The sequence below is a fragment of the Salvelinus fontinalis genome, chromosome 16, assembly GCF_029448725.1.
Source record: "Salvelinus fontinalis isolate EN_2023a chromosome 16, ASM2944872v1, whole genome shotgun sequence".
Lineage (NCBI taxonomy): Eukaryota > Metazoa > Chordata > Actinopteri > Salmoniformes > Salmonidae > Salvelinus > Salvelinus fontinalis.
Genome location: NC_074680.1, coordinates 15,645,876 through 15,664,776, shown reverse-complemented (window position 1 = coordinate 15,664,776; position 18,901 = coordinate 15,645,876). Strand labels below are relative to the sequence as shown.

The following is an 18,901-nucleotide window of genomic DNA, read 5'->3' as shown; positions in this document are numbered from 1 at the left end:
TGACCAAGAAAACCTCTGGGCCCTAGTTACACTGACTTACATTTATTTTTTCAAAGTGTTGAGTGTTAACCTTGCTGAACAACCCCTTTATGTTCTTCTCTCTCAGGGTACCCTCCCTCCCCCCTACTCCTCCCCCCTTCCCAGCGAGACCAATGGCTCCTTCTCCTCACCTGTCAGCACAATGACATCACAGAGTTCCGTGTCCTCACTGGCCAAGCATCGTCAGTCATGGCTGGACCTTGTCTCGCAGGCCTCTCCTGTTGTCGGGGAAACGGTGGTGTGCTCTGTGCAGGTCCACACACATCGGCCCCCACATACTCAAGAGAACGAGGGGCCCCTACAGCACCACCAGGAGGCTTCATCCTACCAGGACCCTCCAGGGAGCACAGCCAGGGAGGAGGACTTTAACCCCAGGGAGCAGACAGAGGAGGTGGCTGTGCTAGAAATAGGGACAGAAGATGGTGAGAATGCTTTTTTCTTAACGGCTGTTGACTTAAATAAGGGGAACATATTAATCACAATACAAACTGTGAAGGAAAAATAATTGTGTGCTCCCTGGATGCCTTTAGTTCTTACGTGATCAGACCTGTGGATAGGAGAAGTGCAAGTAGACCACACTTCCTGTTGTGCAATGTCACAGCTTCTGTCTTTGGCAGCACATTGGTAGCTGTGCGTTAGTTTGAATGTCTGCCTAAACATCCTGCCCTGGCCTTGGAATTTTTGTTAAACAGATTTGAATACCAAAACATCCTAGTCTTCATCCTGTTTTCACAGTTTTGTCTAACATTACATTGTCTCATAACTGTCAATCAACTAGTTGGAAAAAATATGAAATGAAGTGAAGTTATAATCAACACTATTTAAATCCTGTCAATGAGCTCAATGTTATTTTTAACCTTTTTTGAGTAAGGGTACTGACTTCAAACCTTGTCATACTTTATCTTTAAAAGTGGTAAACTTATAAATATGTTTCTGCAGAAATATACATTTCTTGAAGTCCATTGTATTGTTATTGCAGTGAACCATGAAGCCACAGCTGATGAGATGGAGAGACTGTACATCCACATCAAGCAGGCCAACCTCTCTCCCATAGGAGACCGCAAACCATCCACCAAGAGGGACTTCAGAGCCTCCTTTATAAAGAGATGCAAAAACCAGGACATTAACGAGAAACTGCACCTCATCAGGACCCTCAACAGCACGCTAAAGGTACATCTGCCAACTTGACTAGAATTATTATATGCTTTTGTTTTTATCAGTTTATCACCACATAGGGGGGCAGGATCACATGTATGTTCTTGTTTTCTATGTACAAATTGTATGTGCTGTTTAGTATTGAGACCCTTGAGCATAGTTACACTCTTTCTTTCTTCCCATTTGATTTAGGCAAAGGAGGCAGACCTGTTGACCATTGAGCAGGTGCTGTCAGAACCCACCCCCTCCAGATTCAGGGAATGGAAAAAAGTCAACACACCTCTGCTCCAGGAGATCTGTCTCAAGCATGGACACCAGGTGGCAGCAGAGGTAGAGCCCTCCGCAGCAGCAGCCAATGCCATTGCTGTCCCCTTTGTAGAGACCAGTTTATAATGGAGTAGGATGAAGTTGCCCCTAAACACTGATCTAAGGTCAGTGTTTAGTTTACCCCACTAATGCTTATGGTTAAGACTTGGGATGGATGAGCAGATTGCGTTCATGTTCCTAGGGGTTACTTTTACTCAGAATGTTTATAAGACTCACTGCCGTTGTCTACCCATAACCCAGTAGCACTAAGGGTTGTACACAGGCAGCCTGGTCTCATAGATTAGACGTAACATAGTAAACATAAATCCGGAATACTGAAATTAGCATGATATGTTACGTTTGGTTAAATAAGATAGAAGATTACTTAAGAGAAAAAAACAAGAAGAGGGTGGTTTGTCGGGGTGGATCATGGATTAGTGGGTGTATAACGCGAACGTCTAACAACCCAAAGGTTGCGTCTTCAAATCACACCAAAGGTAACTTTTGCATTTTAGCTAATTAGTAGCTACCCCTAACCCTTTAACTTAACTCCTAACCTTAACCCTTAGCCTAGCTAGCATTAGCCACCTAGCTAACATTAGCATTAGGCACCTAGCTAATGTTAGCCACAACGAATTGCAATTCATAACATATCATATGAATTGTAATTCATAGCATATCATCCGAAATTGATTGGCAGCCACAAATTAATACATATCATATGAAACGTAGCATATCATACTAAATGAAGGAAGACAGATTTACATTTTCTATGATTTACGTTTACTATTACTCCTACCACCAAGTCCAGGTTGACACAGGCCGCATTTTTATCTAATATATGATAGGAGCCAGCTCATGTGTTGACTCTCCACTAAGTGGAATCACGATAAGAGGAAAGTGTCTTATTTTTAAAGTTGGAGTTGATGCAAACATTTGGTTGATTGGATGACATTATATGGTTTTATATTGTTTATGTTGTCATTTATCTTTTTAGGTTTAGAGATGTAACAATTTACCTTTTCTTCTGTTGTGATATGTACAGTGTTTGCTTGCATTTGTGTTATCTCAAGTAGTGAGTGATGGAACATTGGGTAGATGTGTCCATCTCTGAAAGCTAATTTCCACAAGTGTTTGTTATTTTGCAACATGATCGGTTGCCTATAGGACAAGGTTTTATTTTCTAATAGTTTTACAAACAGTTCAACAGACTTGCACTAGTGCTGCCTTGAAATGTACAGTATGTAAGCTTTTGATACAAACTTTTGTGACTTATCTTGGTTACATTTGGATCATGATATCTTTGTGGTTTTCCTAGAGACATTTTATCATTCAACATTGCTGTATGTGATAGCTGTTACATTCAGGTCCTGATACTTTGATGGAGACGTTGTTATGCAAGCATTCCATTTTGTGCCAGCAACAATGAATCCTGAATTGTAATTTATATGATTTAGCTGTGGAAAATATTTTAAGTTGTTTTAGCATTGTAAATAAAGTAATTGTACATAGGTATAAAGTGTGCATTTTCATTAAGTGACTGTATCGAAAGAGTAATAAAGAGTTCAAATGCTCTGCATTATAAATATCAGCATTCTTTTTTTCTTCAGACAGATGCTTTATAAAATAATCTAGCGGGGTGTTAAAGCATTTTTTGACCACGAGTCGTCGCCAGTTAGCTACTTTCATTGGACCTGCAATGCAAGTGTGTGACACTTGGGTTCGCTGGTTTCTGTACTGCTGTTCGGATTTCATTGGGGTTGTGCGCCATATTGGCAATCTTCTCCATCTCACCAAGCTAACGTAGAGCATGCATCAAACCGGTTGTCGAAGAGAACAATATAAACATTTTACAGTTTACAACGAGACTCAAATACAACACCATGGAGGCTGTCAAAGCATTCAACGGCGAGGTTTGTATGATTTCTCCCCCACATTTCAATGCAAGTGACCGTAATGTTAGTGAAATGTATGATTAACATTAGCTAGCGTAAAGCAGAAAGGGGGAGAAGGGCAGCTAGACACAAGGCCGCATCTTTTCAGTAGACACGGTTTGCTTCCACCATGAATATTGATAACCCAGTTAGTCCTTTTTAATGTAAGCGCTACTATACCGTCATTTGGTCAGCAATACTGAGCTAAACTCGGTGAACTGTAGCTAGCTAGATTGCCATCTGGTAGAGCGGAAAATGTTTAACTAGCTAGTTAATTTAGATTACAGTAGGCTAACTCAATTGAACTTCGAAATCAAAACACCCCCTGTCGCTATCTACGTCACCCTAATTTACTTAGTTAACGAGTAGTTACCAATATACCCAGCGTTAGCTATTTTCTTAACTCAGTCAACTGTAAAGGTTAGCTGGCTAGCTAGCTAACAATGTTAGCCAGACAATAGCTAGGGAGCAAGGCCTGGTAAAACGTGAGCTAGTTAGCTGTTATGTTTTCGCGTGGCGGCCTGTGCAATGGGTCCAGTTAGCTAGCAAATTATGCAGTAAAATAATCACTGATGCTGTATTACTTTGTAGGTAACTAAAATAGCATGCTAGCAAGCTATTGTATTTTGTTCTAAATAATTTTGGGGGGCCCAGTAGTTTTCAGCCAAGTCACACTGGTCGAGTCATTCGTCTGACTTCAGTTAGCAAGGGCAAGACGGGTTTACTGATCCGTTGGTTAGTTTAGCTAACTGATTTCTATCTTCCAAAATAACTGAGGTTGGTAGAAATGTGCCAGACTTTGCATCTGGTTCTGTTCTTCAGTTCAAGTTTGCCAAATGTGTCAATGTCAAGCATTCTGCGTGGCCCGGTTGTTGCTGAAACCAAACTGACAGTAAATTCGAGTCTCCATAGTCATTAGTAGGTGATATGCATTCATTCACACATCTAGTTATCTCTGTAGTAATAATGCATGACTAAACTAGTATAAAACGGGGAATGTGGCCACATAACATGGTGTGCCTGTGTAGAATTACATAACATGAACCATAAAATCAGATGTCGTCGACAACATACAGCGAATTAAAACATCAGCATCATGCCCAACACACGCACTACTTTTTCAGCTACTAATATTTCATTGGCGGCTATTGCTTGAATGTTCTGTGCGCGCATAATAAAGACAGCCCCAAGTGTCTTTAAACACTTTTTTGACTACACACTTTCCCTGGCCTATTTAGCCTACTGTACAAACTAAATGTTTGCCATTCCTCTTAAGTCTTAGCCTCGGTCCTGAGTAATGTGTTTCTTGTCTTATTTAACACTTTTATATTAAAATGTGTTTGAACGGTTTGTTTCCTTTACTTTCTGTCTTTCAGCTCTACTCGTTGAATGAGTACAAGCCTCCAATCTCCAAGGCGAAAATGACCAATATTACCAAGTCTGCAATAAAAGCTATAAAAGTAAGTATGTAGAATTTAATCAAAAGAGAGGGTAAAGAGTTGGAGTGATTCCGGACAGAGAGTCTGTCCCCCAGCCGTACAATGAATAGGGTTCAAATAACCCTTGTTACCTGAACTAACTAACCTCCTAGTCAGTCTGACATGTTCTTGCAGTGCACTATTTGGTTCAATTGCATAGATTGATTAAATTCAAGCTCTGGAAGGTATACAAATGTCAGCCAGCATCCTTCTATTCACTCTAACCAAAACAAATGAAGATTATACATTAAAGGCCCCACCAGTGGGCAATGTCCCCTGCCCCTATTTCGATGTAATTCCTGTGCTTGGGAAATACTAATTTAGGTTCCGCCTCTGAAAAATTACACAGGCTGCTAATACATATTAACGAATCGGGGGGGTGGGAACGCTGTGGTGATTTTCATGTTGAGTGGAGAAATAAGTAGGGCACTGAAAGTTGTCAGTGTAGCTAGCGTGCTAACCTCGTCAAGGTAGCTAGTGTTAGCTGTTTTTTTATTAAACCGTATTCGAAAGTTTAGCAAGCTGGCTAGGCTATTGCTGGTTCTGGAGCTGAATTTGTCATACCTTTGCAACAGATGGATAGGAGAAACCAGTATTTTTGACTTTGCAATCTATTGTTTTCGCCAAAGTTTTGTAATCTTCCATAAATTGCGACAGCGAATCCACCATAGAAAGAATAAGATTAAGCTCTGGTAATATGAATAGCCTAACTACTGAACGGTTTGGTAATATGAGTAGCCTACCTACTGAACGGTTTGGTAATATGAGTAGCCTAACTACTGAACGGTTTGGTAATATGAATAGCCTAACTACGGAACGGTTTGGTAATATGAGTAGCCTAACTACTGAACGGTTTGGTAATATGAATAGCCTAACTACTGAACGGTTTGGTAATATGAGTAGCCTAACTACTGAACGGTTTGGTAATATGAGTAGCCTAACTACTGAACGGTTTGGTAATATAAGTAGCCTAACTACTGAACGGTTTGGTAATATGAGTAGCCTAACTACTGAACGGTTTGGTAATATGAATAGCCTAACTACTGAACGGTTTGGTAATATGAGTAGCCTAACTACTGAACGGTTTGGTAATATGAGTAGCCTAACTACTGAACGGTTTGGTAATATGAGTAGCCTAACTACTGAACGGTTTGGTAATATGAGTAGCCTAACTACTGAACGGTTTGGTAATATGAGTAGCCTAACTACTGAACGGTTTGGTAATTTAAGTAGCCTAACTACTGAACGGTTTGGTAATATGAATAGCCTAACTACTGAACGGTTTGGTAATATGAATAGCCTAACTACTGAACGGTTTGGTAATATGAATAGCCTAACTACTGAACGGTTTGGTAATATGAATAGCCTAACTACTGAACGGTTTGGTAATATGAGTAGCCTAACTACTGAACGGTTTGGTAATATGAATAGCCTAACTACTGAACAGTTTGGACTAGATGCTTTTTTCCTACATTATAATGGACACAGTGCAACCTTTGGTAGGATGTTGGCAGGCTATTCAGCTGCGCTACAGCAATTCCAAGTCAGCCTGTGCTCATGCCATGGTTCTCACAGCTAGTGGAAGTTAAATGATGGGCTACAATGACTTTGCATCATGATGCACGCCGCAAATGATATGTAACAACACCCTGAGCGTATATGAGACACGAAACAAGACAATACCAATACAAATGTAACAACAGCACAACAAAATAGATAAACATGATAGTGGAATTTTCTTTCACGGGTGCCGTTTTGTTATAGGATAGACACTTGTGGTTTCTAGCTGCACCAATCAAAGCAGTGGAGTATGGTCAAACTATTCATCATGGGGGTTGCGTGGTTCAAAAATGCAATCATATCATACACAATTTTACCATTTATGAAATTGTCTTTTTTTAAATATATATATACAGACTAGCTAAAAAAAATTAAACTTGACAAATTATCCAATGGATTATGATAATTTATTGGTGAAAAAGTTAGAATTTTCTCCATGGCTCAGGTGACCATGTGTAGGCAGGCTATGGCGAAAAGCTGTTTGGCTCAGCTCAGTCCCGATTAGTGAAGAGGTAGAACTTTGCAGGTGTTTCTGATTAATAAACAATACCATGCTGGAGGGTGGTAATATTCAAATAAAACCCAGCTCTGAAAATAAACGTAGACGGAAAAGTATTAGCATGTCATCTCATAGGGGAAACACGCCATTGACATGGAAAATATCTGAATTTCCAACTTCAAGCCAAAATATATCATACTTTGACTAAAACGATGATTTATTGACTTAAATTGTTGTGCAGCAACATGGGTAAGTTGTGGGCATAGTCTTTCAGCCAAAAAAGCACATTTCGTATTTTAAACTTTACAATTTTTCCTAACTGAAGCACCTTTTTGTCAGACTGACAAATTCTGTCATTTGTATGTGATAACTCTAATTTCAAAATGGGTCATAAACTACTGTCTTAAATACTGGCAAAACATGCTGATAACTAGGACTGATAAAATGCCTAATTTGAAAGTGCCACTAAAGAATGTGCCGCAATGTTGATCATGCCGTTTGAAGTAGCTAGTACCAGTAGCTACGTAGATAAGCAACTATTTTTGGTTGGTAATGGAGAAGTTCTTACAGTTGTCCTGTGGCCCAATGCCATTTTTCACTGCAACTGAGAACACTATCTGCACACATAATTGTAATAGGGTGCTACTGTCGGGTGTTGTTGGCAGTACTTAAACTCCAACTCATGTTCGCCACAAATAGAAGAGTTCTTATTTTTGCCACAATGCTGTATAGTAACTTATGCTGTTTGAGTACTTCAACTACACATTTGTAGGCCTAAACAAAGTAAGAAGCACAAACCAAACGCTAGGACTGGTGACCGCTTCAATAGGCCTAAATCACAGCCTTATATCTGTAGGATCACATGTGTCCACCTTTTATGTTATAAGTCCTCTTGTTTCCTTTCCATACTGGTATGACGGTGCCTTATGCTGACGAGTAGCAATGGGTTGAAACTCTAGTGGAAGCAGATTTTAAGATGATGCAGATAAGCTGCTTCTATTTGATTTGAAAAATGTCATACACACCCTCTTCATATCTTTTGGTGGTTATGTTTGGTATCACATTATTCTCCTCATGTAGATTTTCTCTGAAACTTTAATCTTTCAGCTGCTGTTTTTTATACTTTTACAGGCCTTGCCAGTCCACCCCTGTGCATTATGGCCCAATGATTGTACTGAGTCTACTTGGCTCAGCATGCAGTCTAATTAGCTATAACACAGTTAATGCAACAAGAGGAAAACATTATTACAGACTAGGTTTATGAATAATAATAATAATAAGCTATTTATTTTCGTCAGATCGCATAGGCAGCCTGTATAGAGGAGTATTTTTAGTTGTCAACAGATTGTTGCCAGCTCACTCCCAAACATCATTTGATAGCTCATCTGTGTAGTTAGTGCCTGTGATGATGTGAGCCCATCAAAAACTGCAGAGCTCTCCCCCAAATTCCACCAAACACAAACAGTGTGTTGCTATGAAAATGCACGAGAAATGCATATAGCATTATTAACAACATCAGCTTTGGAAATATAGCCCAACACAAAATATGCGTTATTTTTAGTATTGGTTCCAATTTCAGGGATGTATACTTTATGAGCTCCGATACTTTCACAGTGCAAGTAAATCACTGCTGGCTGAAACTTTGAACTGAAATACTTCATAGTATATTCATCCTAATTAATCATTTCCTGGTTAGCTACACTTAACCTGTCTAGGATCAGCGTGGCGCTAGCGGCACACCCCCCCCCCCCCCACTGAAAAACCAGTGCCGCGAAATTCAAAAAAAATATTTTTTAAAAATATTTAACTTTCTCACATTAAAGTCCAATACAGCTAATGAAAGACACAGATCTTGTGAATCCAGTCAACATGTCCGATTTTTTAAAATGTTTTACAGGGAAGACACAATATGTAAAGATGTACATCTATTACCTAAAAACACATTAGCATAATCCACCATCTTTTATTTGTCCACCAACACCAGTAGCCATCACCAATTCGGCTAAACTAAGATATTTATAGCCCCTAACCAACAAAAAAACTCATTAGATGACAGTCTGATAACATATTTATGGTATGGGATAGGTTTTGTTAGAAAAAAGTGCATATTTCAGGTAGATGGCATAGGTTACAATTGCACCCACCGTCACAAATGGAATAGAAAAACTACTTAGAGCAACGTGTTTACCTACTTACTAATCATCAAACATTTCGTAAAAATACACAGCATACACGAATCGAAAGACACAGATCCTGTGAATACAGACAATATTTCAGATTTTCTAAGTGTCTTACAGCGAAAACACAATAAATCGTTATATTAGCATAGCACATAGCACATAGCAGCCCAGCATTGATTCTAGCCAAAGTGAGCGATAACGTCAACATCGCCAAAAGATATTAATTTTTTCACTAACCTTCTCAGAATTCTTCCGATGACACTCCTGTAACATCACATTACAACATGCATATACAGTTTGATCGAAAATGTTTATATTTAGCCACCAAAATCATGGTTAGACAATGTGAAATGTAGACAAGCTGGTCAGAAAATGTCCTTGCGCCACTTACAGTGATCTACTCTTATACATAAATACTCATAAACGTGACTAAAAAATATAGGGTGGACAGGGATTGATAGACAATTTAATTCTTAATACAATTGCGGTATTACATTTTTTAATTTATCCTTACTTTTCAATACAGTTTGCGCCAAGCGAAGCTACGTCAAAAAACATGGCGTCCTAAGCCACTAAAATGTTTCGACAGAAACACGATTTATCATAATAAAAATGTCCTACCTTGAGCTGTTCTTCCATCAGTATCTTGGGCAAAGGATCCTTTCTTGGGAGGAATCGTCTTTTGGTGGAAAGCTGTCCTCTTGCCATGTGGAAATGCCAACTGCGTTCGGGATGAACTGAAAGCGTGCCCACCTATTCACAGCGTTAAAGAAATAAATGTCCCAAAATCGCACTAAACGGATATAAATTGCTATAAAACGCTTTAAATTAACTACCTTATGATGTTTTTAACTCCTATAACGAGTGAAAAGATGACCGGAGAAATATAACAGGCTAAACTAACGCTTGGAACAGGAGAGGGTCGGTGTCCTCCACGCGCGTGACGCACCAAGAAAAGACTTGCTAGCTACAGGGTTTTTTGATTTATAGGGCCTGTGAACGCGCAATCGACCCCATTGGAATCGTCATCACGTAAAGGCATCCAGGGGAAGACGTAAGAAGTGTCCGTACAGTCATAGCAATATCAGTGCCTTTTTAACTGACTTCAGAACAGTGGCCAACATTTCTGAAATCTGACTCCATGTCAGGGAAATTGCTGTAGAATGGGCTCTGTTCCACTTAGAGACAAAATTTCAACTCCTATAGAAACTATAGACTGTTTTCTATCCAATAATAATAATAATATGCATATTGTACGATCAAGGATTTTGTGGGAAGCCGTTTCAAAAATTACCCAATTAGCATAAATAGTCTAAACAGCGCCCCCATCCCCAACAGGTACAGTCATAATACTTTTGTGGGGCATAGACCAGTATTACAAAGACATTCTATCACTAAAATAATCTTAGCTCTTATCGTCTTGATCATCTTTCTGTCTTTTTGCTGTAGGCCCGCCTCTCGCAAGTCTCTCTCGGTCTCTATGAACGACTCCTCCCACTTTGTTGCAGATAACAAAATAAAGTGCACCTCAATAAAGTGCAAAACTAACCCCTTTATGGATGCTTATTCAATATGTTTGTGTTTCTAAATCTGTACGAATTACAGTGTAATCTTGGTATTGCTTTGCCTGTGTTGCCTGTGAATAACTCCTGTTTCCCTTCCCTCAGCAGCTCTCCCAGCTCTCCCAAAGCACTGAAAGTGAAGCAGGAGGATGGGGTGCAGAGAGTAACAGAGAGATAAGGGAACCCCTAACCAGCTTAGGTAGGAGATGGGCTGTTTCAAACAAGGAACATGGAAGAAGCCAAATCAATGAGACTCAAATTGCTCCTTCACAGAGAGAGATGGGGCTGGCTGCAGAGCTTTTGGCTCCCTGGGTCTTGTTCAGTACCCAAGCAACGCCTTCTCTTTTCTCTGGCTTCATACGTGGTCAGTTCTGACTGAATTAGGACTGAGTTGAATAAACCTAGCTGTTGTTGGAACTTGGAAAGTTGGTCATCCGTGTTCAGGCCATAGTGTAGACTAATTGATGTTCTGTGGCTGTCTGAGTTAAGCTGACCAGTCACTGTTCCCACCATTCTTATGAGAGTATTAGGCCAAGGTGGACTTAGAAGAGTATCTTCTTTTAAATGTTTTATACTAATGTGAAGTAGCTGTTGGACACCATGCACTGGAGAGTCACAGGTGACATTAAGACAACACTGCAGAAGAAAGTGAAGATTTATCACTGATAGTTGAAACATGTTCTTAGTATGGTGTATGGTTTGTAGTTTTGAAGTTGTCAGAGGCTGGCATGGCTTGATGTTCAGGAATAGTAGTCTGTTGTCAGGACTCACGCGACCACCGGCTCAAATTCCATGAGATTCCTGCATACTACTCTAGCAAATGATCACTTTTTGATAACATTTTGCCCTTTCGACCTCTGAGGCTCTGAAGACAGTCGAAAGACCGAAACCAAAGCATCATAAGAAAATTATACTTTGCATGCTCAGTGTGCAGGAGTTTTAAAGCTTTAATAGGTAACTTTTTGGGCGACCCGACCAAATGCACATGGAAATGTGTGTTATTGGTCTGTCATTCTCATTGAAAGCTATTCTAAGATGCGGTAGATATGTTCTATGTGAGCTATTTCTATGCTTCCCATTTTGTTTTTGCGTCTTTTACTTTTGGTTTTGTACACCAGCTTCGAACAGCTGAAAATACAATATTTTTGGTTATGGAAAATATATTGCAACGCGGTTCAGATGGTACAATGATTCTCTACACTGTACTTGCTTGTTTTGTCACACAAACTGAGCTTAGGCAAACTATTAGAGATTTCTCCGTAGTGCATCTTTAGCTATTGTTTCATATCTACAATGCACGCACAAATATCCTATTCTGAATGTGTGAGTGCCTTTCACTTCAAATCCCTGTGAATGGGCATTCGGTTACTCTACTCTTGTCGGGAGTGTGGGGGCCATTGGTTGAAATTCTTCCGGAGAATCTGATGTTCTTGTTGGTTCCGCCTCCTTTGACACTAGCATATCACGAGCCAATCACCACAGAGTGAGGTAGTGTTCGAAAGTTGGTGAGGATTGGGGTGGAGACCGACAGCGCATCTCGGTATGGAGCACAGTTCGGTATGGAGTTCACAATGCATGTATCATCTCATCAGCTGGTAAAAAAATGTATTGTGCAGGGTAAATTTGCTGTAGCCACAGCCTATGCTACCATAATAATACGACTGATATACAGTGTCTCATTAAAAATGCAACCAAAATAGATTATCTTGTTCAAGTTTGATATATATATATATATACACTGAGTGTACACAACAATAGGAACACCTTCCTAATATTGATTTGGACCCCTTTTGCCCTCAGAACAGCCTCAATTCAATGGGTCATGGATGCTACAAGGTGTCAAGCGTTCCACAGGGATGTTGGACCATGTTGAGTCCAATGCTTCCCACAGTTGTCAAGTTGGTTGGATGTCTTTTGGGTGGTGGGCCATTCTTGATACATGGGAAACTGTTGAGTGTGAAAAACCCAGCAGCGTTGCTGTTGACACACTCAAACCGGTGCGCCTGGCACCTACTACCATACCCTGTTCAAAGGCACTTAAATTGTCTTGCCCATTCACCCTCTCAATGGCACACATACACAATCCATGTCTCAACGCTTAGAAATCCTTCTTTAACCTGTCTCCTCTTCATCTACACTGATTGAAGTGGATTTAAGAAGTGAAATCAGTAAGGGATCATGGCTTCCACCTGGTCAGTCTGTCATGGAAAGAGCAGGTGTTCCTAATATCTGTACACTCAGTGTACAAACATGTCATAGCCTACCTCTGGCCACCCATCCATTTTCCTGGAATCTTTCTCCCTTGTCAAATCAACGTCTTGCTTATTATATTGCTGAAATCCTGTCACATTTATGACCAACAACAAGTAGCCTTGAATGCATGGCCTAAAGCAGTTATTTATTCAGTCATGATGAGAAGCAAATGCTGTCTGCACCATATTCTAGTCCCAAATAGGCCATATACAGTATTATTCAAGAATGTCATTACAATATTAAGAAAATGCTCCAATGCTAGCAAGTGATGGCCCGTGATGGAAACACATACACCGTATGAGGAATTAATCTGAAAGGTAATGTTTCAGCCTTTGTCTTGCAAGTTATAGGAGGAAAAATACCAGATTTTTGTTGCTGGTACAGCCGACTAGCGCTACCTACATACAGAAGGTTTTTTTGTTTGTTGACAAAGTTACTTTGAGTCAAATATCGCTATAATATCGTCTAAAAATAATATTTTGAGATGTAACTTTTACCCCCCGTCGCTACTGTCTTCACTGTTCTCAATTATACTCCTGCCCCCGACTGGCCTCCGCTCCTGTGGAGTCCCAAGAGAAAGCTACACTAGAATAGTTTTTGGGACATTAACTCACAGGCAGTTTTAGATTTGAGTTTGAGATGGTATGAATGCATATAGCACTTATTTAGTCAGATCCAAATTCCATCCCCGAGAAGTGAAAGCAGTCTGCATCTTATTCTAGTCCGATATTATTCAACCATGTAATTACAATGATGAAAAAATGTTCTGAAAGGTAATAGAAAACGATAGTAGTGGCGTCTTTCTGTAAGCACAAACTCCGCCATGGTTTGTTGGACAAAGCCAATGCTCTCTAGGCCCCTTGCTTTTGTCAATCTTTACTAGTGACATGCCACTGGCTTTGAGTAAAGCCGATGTGTCTATGTATGCGGATGACTCGTCACTATACAAGTCAGCGAGTGCAATCACTGCAACACTTAACAGAGAGCTGCAGTTCGTTTCAGAATGGGTGGCAAGGAATACATTAGTCTAAATATTTCAAAAACTAAAAGCATTGTATTTGGGACAAACCCTAAACCTCAACTAAATCTTGTAATAAATAATGTGGAAATTGAGCAAGTTGAGGTGAATAAACTGCTTGGAGTAAACATGGATTGTAAACTGTCATGGTCAAAACATGTTGATATAACAGTAGTTGAGATGGGGAGAATTCTGTTCATAATAAAGCACTGCGCTACCTTCTTAACAACGCTATCAACAAGGCAGGTCCTACAGGCCCCAGTTTTGTCGCACATGTACTAGTGTGGTCAGGTGCCACAAAGAGGGACCTTGGATAATTACAATTAACAGCACAATTATTGTTTTTTTTTGGTCTTAGGCTCATACAATGTCTTTAATGTAGGGCTCATCGGGCTCAGGTAGCATCCGGCATGAATGTTCATGCTGATCAAAGCTCTAATCGCCCTGCCCTTTTTTTTGCGCTTCGTCGCGGCCACAACGGGCTGTTAGCAGTTGATGTTAAAGTTGATGTTACTCTTCAGTAACACAGCCCCCAAAGCGAATCAGGGGGAGAAAAATAGGTTTATTCAAAGTGGACAAATCATAGATGTTATGCTGAGAGGTAGATGTTCATTCTCCCCTGTCCTCAGTGACTCTCTCCACAGAGCAAAAGGACAGGATGTAGTTTAATAACCCAGCCCTAGCCTGTGGTTGACCAATTAGAAATCCTTGCAATAAAACTGGGCCAATGGCCAAATAGCAAGTGTCCTGTTTCCGGCTCAATGTATAAACAATTTGGACCAATGAGAATTTGCCATGTAGCTATGAGTCCCGGACTGAAATTCCTGCAATGTCTCTAACCAATTGATCATTAATCCCCTATTACAGAAAAACCACTATTTCCATTGATTCTATTGACCGTTATTACTCTATTGACTTTTACTCCTCTTGACCTTTAGTCATCTATTGACCTCTCGTCCTCTGTGTCGTGTATTTATCCTTGAAATATTTTTACACAGCTGAAGAGCTAGTTGGGTCATAGGGCGGGGGCATTCCGATGAGTTGGTCCGGGGGTGTCAATCAAATCTGGTTGATTTTTAAACGGACCTTTACGCTTTGCTGCTTTGCCTTTTCACAAGGCTCAACTTCAGCTTCCTCACAGTAAACATCCAGCTGTAGATATGTATACATCTAGGAAATGTAAGCACTTAGGAGGGAATTGTTTATTTCTTTTTTTCCAAAGCCTGGTGTGTTGGCAGGAAGTTACATGTTTGTTCACAATATCTTTGGGTAAGATATTTGCTGCAATTATTAGTCATGTATTTTTTTTGTCCGTTGTTGTGATACCCAATTGGTAGTTATGACCTTGTGTCATCGCTGCAACTCCCCAACGGGCTCGGGAGAGGTGACGTTCAAGACATGGGTCCTGCTCTTAACGCTGTTCGCTTAACCCGGAATGTGTCGGAGGAAACACCGTGCAACTGACGAACCCATATGGTGCAAGGCCAAATGTGCACCGCCCTTCAGGTCTCCCTGTCTCGGCTGGCTGTGACATAGAGGCTGTTCTAACATAGGCTAGATTACATTCATGAGCTGCTGTCAGATCCTGTACTTATTACTAAGCCGTTATTGAGCAATGTGGGTTAACGGTGGCCTAAAAATCTTTCAACGCTTGAAAAAGTGTGACTTTTTAACTCGAAAGCACAGCAACAATATTTTACCTAGGCTACAGTAGTTCGGCCTCTACGTTGCATAGGAGTGTGGGTCAGTTTGTTTAGAGTCTCACCAGGTTGGAAGAACTTGACTCTACTCAGGCCAAAAGATAAGCAGGGGAATTTTGTTACAGCAATGAGAGAAGAACCTTAGGTTCTGGGGTCTCTTCATTATGGGCCTCTTCTCAATTGGTGTGCAGCTGCACAATATTAGTTCACAAATTGTTTGGCTCAAGTCTCAAGTTAGTTCGCTTCATAATAGACTTATTAAATGCATAATTAACTGTTCATGGCTTTGGTATATGCTGCTCCCGAGTGCTTTTGTTTAACCTGCACCATAGTACAGAATACATTGCAGCTGCAACACTAGGAAGCAGCATATGCTGTCTGCGAGCTTTATTTTGTATTTTTTCATAGTGTTTAATATTGGCCCAACATCTGTGTGATAGTTTAGGATGTGCACATTACTCACACCCTTCTTTCCTGATTTAAAGTAGAATCCAGGCTTTATGGTATTGAGAAAGCCCTCAAGCACAACGAACTTTGATGGTACAAAATGCACCTTTTTATAGCGTTATCGTGGCCGTTTCAGATGATCATACTACATTTCATATTTGTGCATACCATAATGCAAAGTTAGCGCTCTCCAAACAAATCCACCTGAGGTTTTCATCAGATTGGCGTGTATATGCCGCTTGTGCCAGTGTAATGTCTGAGGAACACTTATCAGTCTACTTTGGTATTGCTGCAAGTAGGCTGTCTATAGGCTACATCTAATGAGGGTGGCAGTACCCTCCATTGGTTTCTTGATGGGTGATTTATGGACAATATATTACCCCTAATATCCCAGCATATTATCCCCAGTACCCCTGCTTCACACTACCAGGTATATTCCATCCAGACAATTAGATGGTTACATAAATATCTCAGCCAAGTATCACTGTGGTGTGCATGGTAGTGGTAGCTAGTTGGCCTAGTTGGTTTTGTCTTTGTGTAGTCATATAGGGATCAAGTAGTAACACTGCTGCTTTGACAGTCTGCTGTCTGTCCCGCCTCTCGGTACCTGGGGGTGTGGTGTGCGTTGTGGTTGCAGTCGAATTTCTACACGGAGGGAGAGAGCGTGCCACCACGCTCCCGCGAGACAACTTCTCGAGCAGTATCAGTTGATGCCTTCACACAGCACACGGGAGCTATCTAGAGCAAAAAGAAGTGCCCGTATATATCTACTCTCTAAGCTTATCTATTTTAGGGAAAGTTCTTTACAATAGTAAACCTTCAATAGTGAACATGCTAGCAATATGCTGGTTACGGTTGATAGTCTGCAAAAAGGAAAGCTACAAAAAAACACATAGCATTGGTATTGGCAAAACCTACTGTAGCCATGTCATCTCTTTTGAAACGTTTGTCTTAAAGGGGGTGCGTCCTATTTTTTTATGTTCTCAATTACGTACTTTAGAAACAAAAATGAATGCAATTAATTCAATGCAACTCCAAAGAATTGGCTACATATGATGATAACCAAATGTAGCCTTTTAATAGCTGAATATAAAGAGAAAGCATGACAACCTATAGGCCCTGCATTACCCCAGTGCATTTAACAACTTCACCATGTCCAGCCCAGTAGAAATACTGTAGGTCTACTGATTTTAATTATTGTTGACAATTGAGTAGTCAACTGCTGCTTTCTGTGTAGCAAAGCCTGTGATAACACCTGCGTAATTCTTCATTCATACCTGTATTTCTGATAGCTGAGAAAATGACTCTTGAGAAGAACCTTGAAGCCTGTGGAAGTCAGACTCTTACAGGATTCTTTAAAGGCCCTATGGATTCAGAATAAATGTTTTCCTGTGTTTTATATCTCATTGTACAACAGCTGATGAAAGTAACACAGTAAAAGTTGTTATTTCCTGATAGTTGCAGGTTGAAAATACAATCTAGCATTAGAATGTACCAGAGGCCATGAAGGTAGAGCTTGTTCTGCAAAAGAAACAGGAGGAGCTTGGCTGGCTATGTTTTCTATTTGGCTGGCTACGCCATGTGCTTCTGGAAAACACCAGCTAATGCCACTGTGACTGTAGAATCACTATGGAATGCTGCTGATACTGTGCTATACTGGAAGGTGCAGCCAGGGAATGCTGCTGATACTGTGCTATACTGCAGATGCAGCCAGGAAATGCTGCTGATACTGTGCTATACTGCAGGTGTAGCCAGGAAATGCTGCTGATACTGTGCTATACTGCAGGTGTAGCCAGGGAATGCTGCTGATACTGTGCTATACTGCTGTTGCAGCCAGGAAATGCTGCTGATACTGTGCTATACTGGAAGGTGCAGCCAGGGAATGCTGCTGATACTGTGCTATACTGCAGGTGTAGCCAGGAAATGCTGCTGATACTGTGCTATACTGCAGGTGTAGCCAGTGAGTGCTGCTGATACTGTGCTATACTGCAGGTGTAGCCAGGGAATGCTGCTGATACTGTGCTATACTGCAGGTGTAGCCAGGGAATGCTGCTGATACTGTGCTATACTGCAGGTGTAGCCAGGGAATGCTGCTGATACTGTGCTATACTGCAGGTGTAGCCAGGGAATGCTGCTGATACTGTGCTATACTGCAGGTGTAGCCAGGAAATGCTTTGTTGGCATTGAATATATGAAATTGATTTACCACAGTCAGTTAAAGTTGAATTGTAATTCAAGTTATATTTTCTCAATTAAGCTTTCATGGAGAAGATTGTATATACATGTTTGACATTTGATTGGAAAGATATAGAGAACATTGAAACTGGATAATTTGACTGAAAGTGAAATGTAACCTATTGTTACAGTTTGAGCTTGAGTCGCTCCTTGATCAGCCAGTTCTCATGTCACAATGAAAGGTATCATTCATGATTTAGCCAGTGTTCATTCACTCTTATCAAATGAATGATACATTTGCTCTCTAGCACATATACACACACACACACACACACACACACACACACACACACACACACACACACACACACACACACGCACCCTTGAAGCGAGCAGCATTTTGAGTATGAAATTCACTGCTTACCAATTGCAGCTAAATAGAGTGTAGAGTGAGGTGATTATTAAGCGTCTTCAGTGTCCTATTATATCTGGTATAGCTACTGTAATGCATCTCAATTCTTGAACATGAAACCTCAATAAGAGGTCTGAGGGGAGCTTTAATAACGTACAATATGCTGTAGTAGTCTATACTCCA

General features: G+C 40.5%; 2 protein-coding genes across 4 annotated transcripts in view; both read left to right on the top strand.

The window, feature by feature from the left end:
- Window positions 1-3,091, top strand: part of LOC129812700 (connector enhancer of kinase suppressor of ras 3-like) — a 72,332-nt gene extending 69,241 nt beyond the window's left edge. Inside the window, exons 23-25 of the mRNA XM_055864506.1 lie at window positions 107-461; window positions 1,019-1,209; window positions 1,387-3,091. Of these exons, the coding sequence (XP_055720481.1) occupies window positions 107-461; window positions 1,019-1,209; window positions 1,387-1,587 (747 nt within the window). The 3' untranslated portion in view covers window positions 1,588-3,091. The remainder of the gene's footprint in view (window positions 1-106; window positions 462-1,018; window positions 1,210-1,386) is intronic.
- Window positions 3,092-3,246: 155 nt separating this feature from the next.
- The window catches only part of LOC129812697 (rho guanine nucleotide exchange factor TIAM2-like), a 159,390-nt gene continuing 143,735 nt past the window's right edge, over window positions 3,247-18,901 (top strand). The window contains exons 1-2 of one of the 3 annotated variants that reach the window (XM_055864497.1): window positions 3,247-3,413; window positions 4,811-4,894. In XM_055864497.1, the coding sequence (XP_055720472.1) occupies window positions 3,384-3,413; window positions 4,811-4,894 (114 nt within the window). In that variant the 5' untranslated portion in view covers window positions 3,247-3,383. Of the gene's footprint in view, window positions 3,414-4,808; window positions 4,895-10,818; window positions 10,913-18,901 lie in introns of those variants that run through there. The other 2 variants (XM_055864498.1, XM_055864499.1) reach the window with 2 other exon arrangements.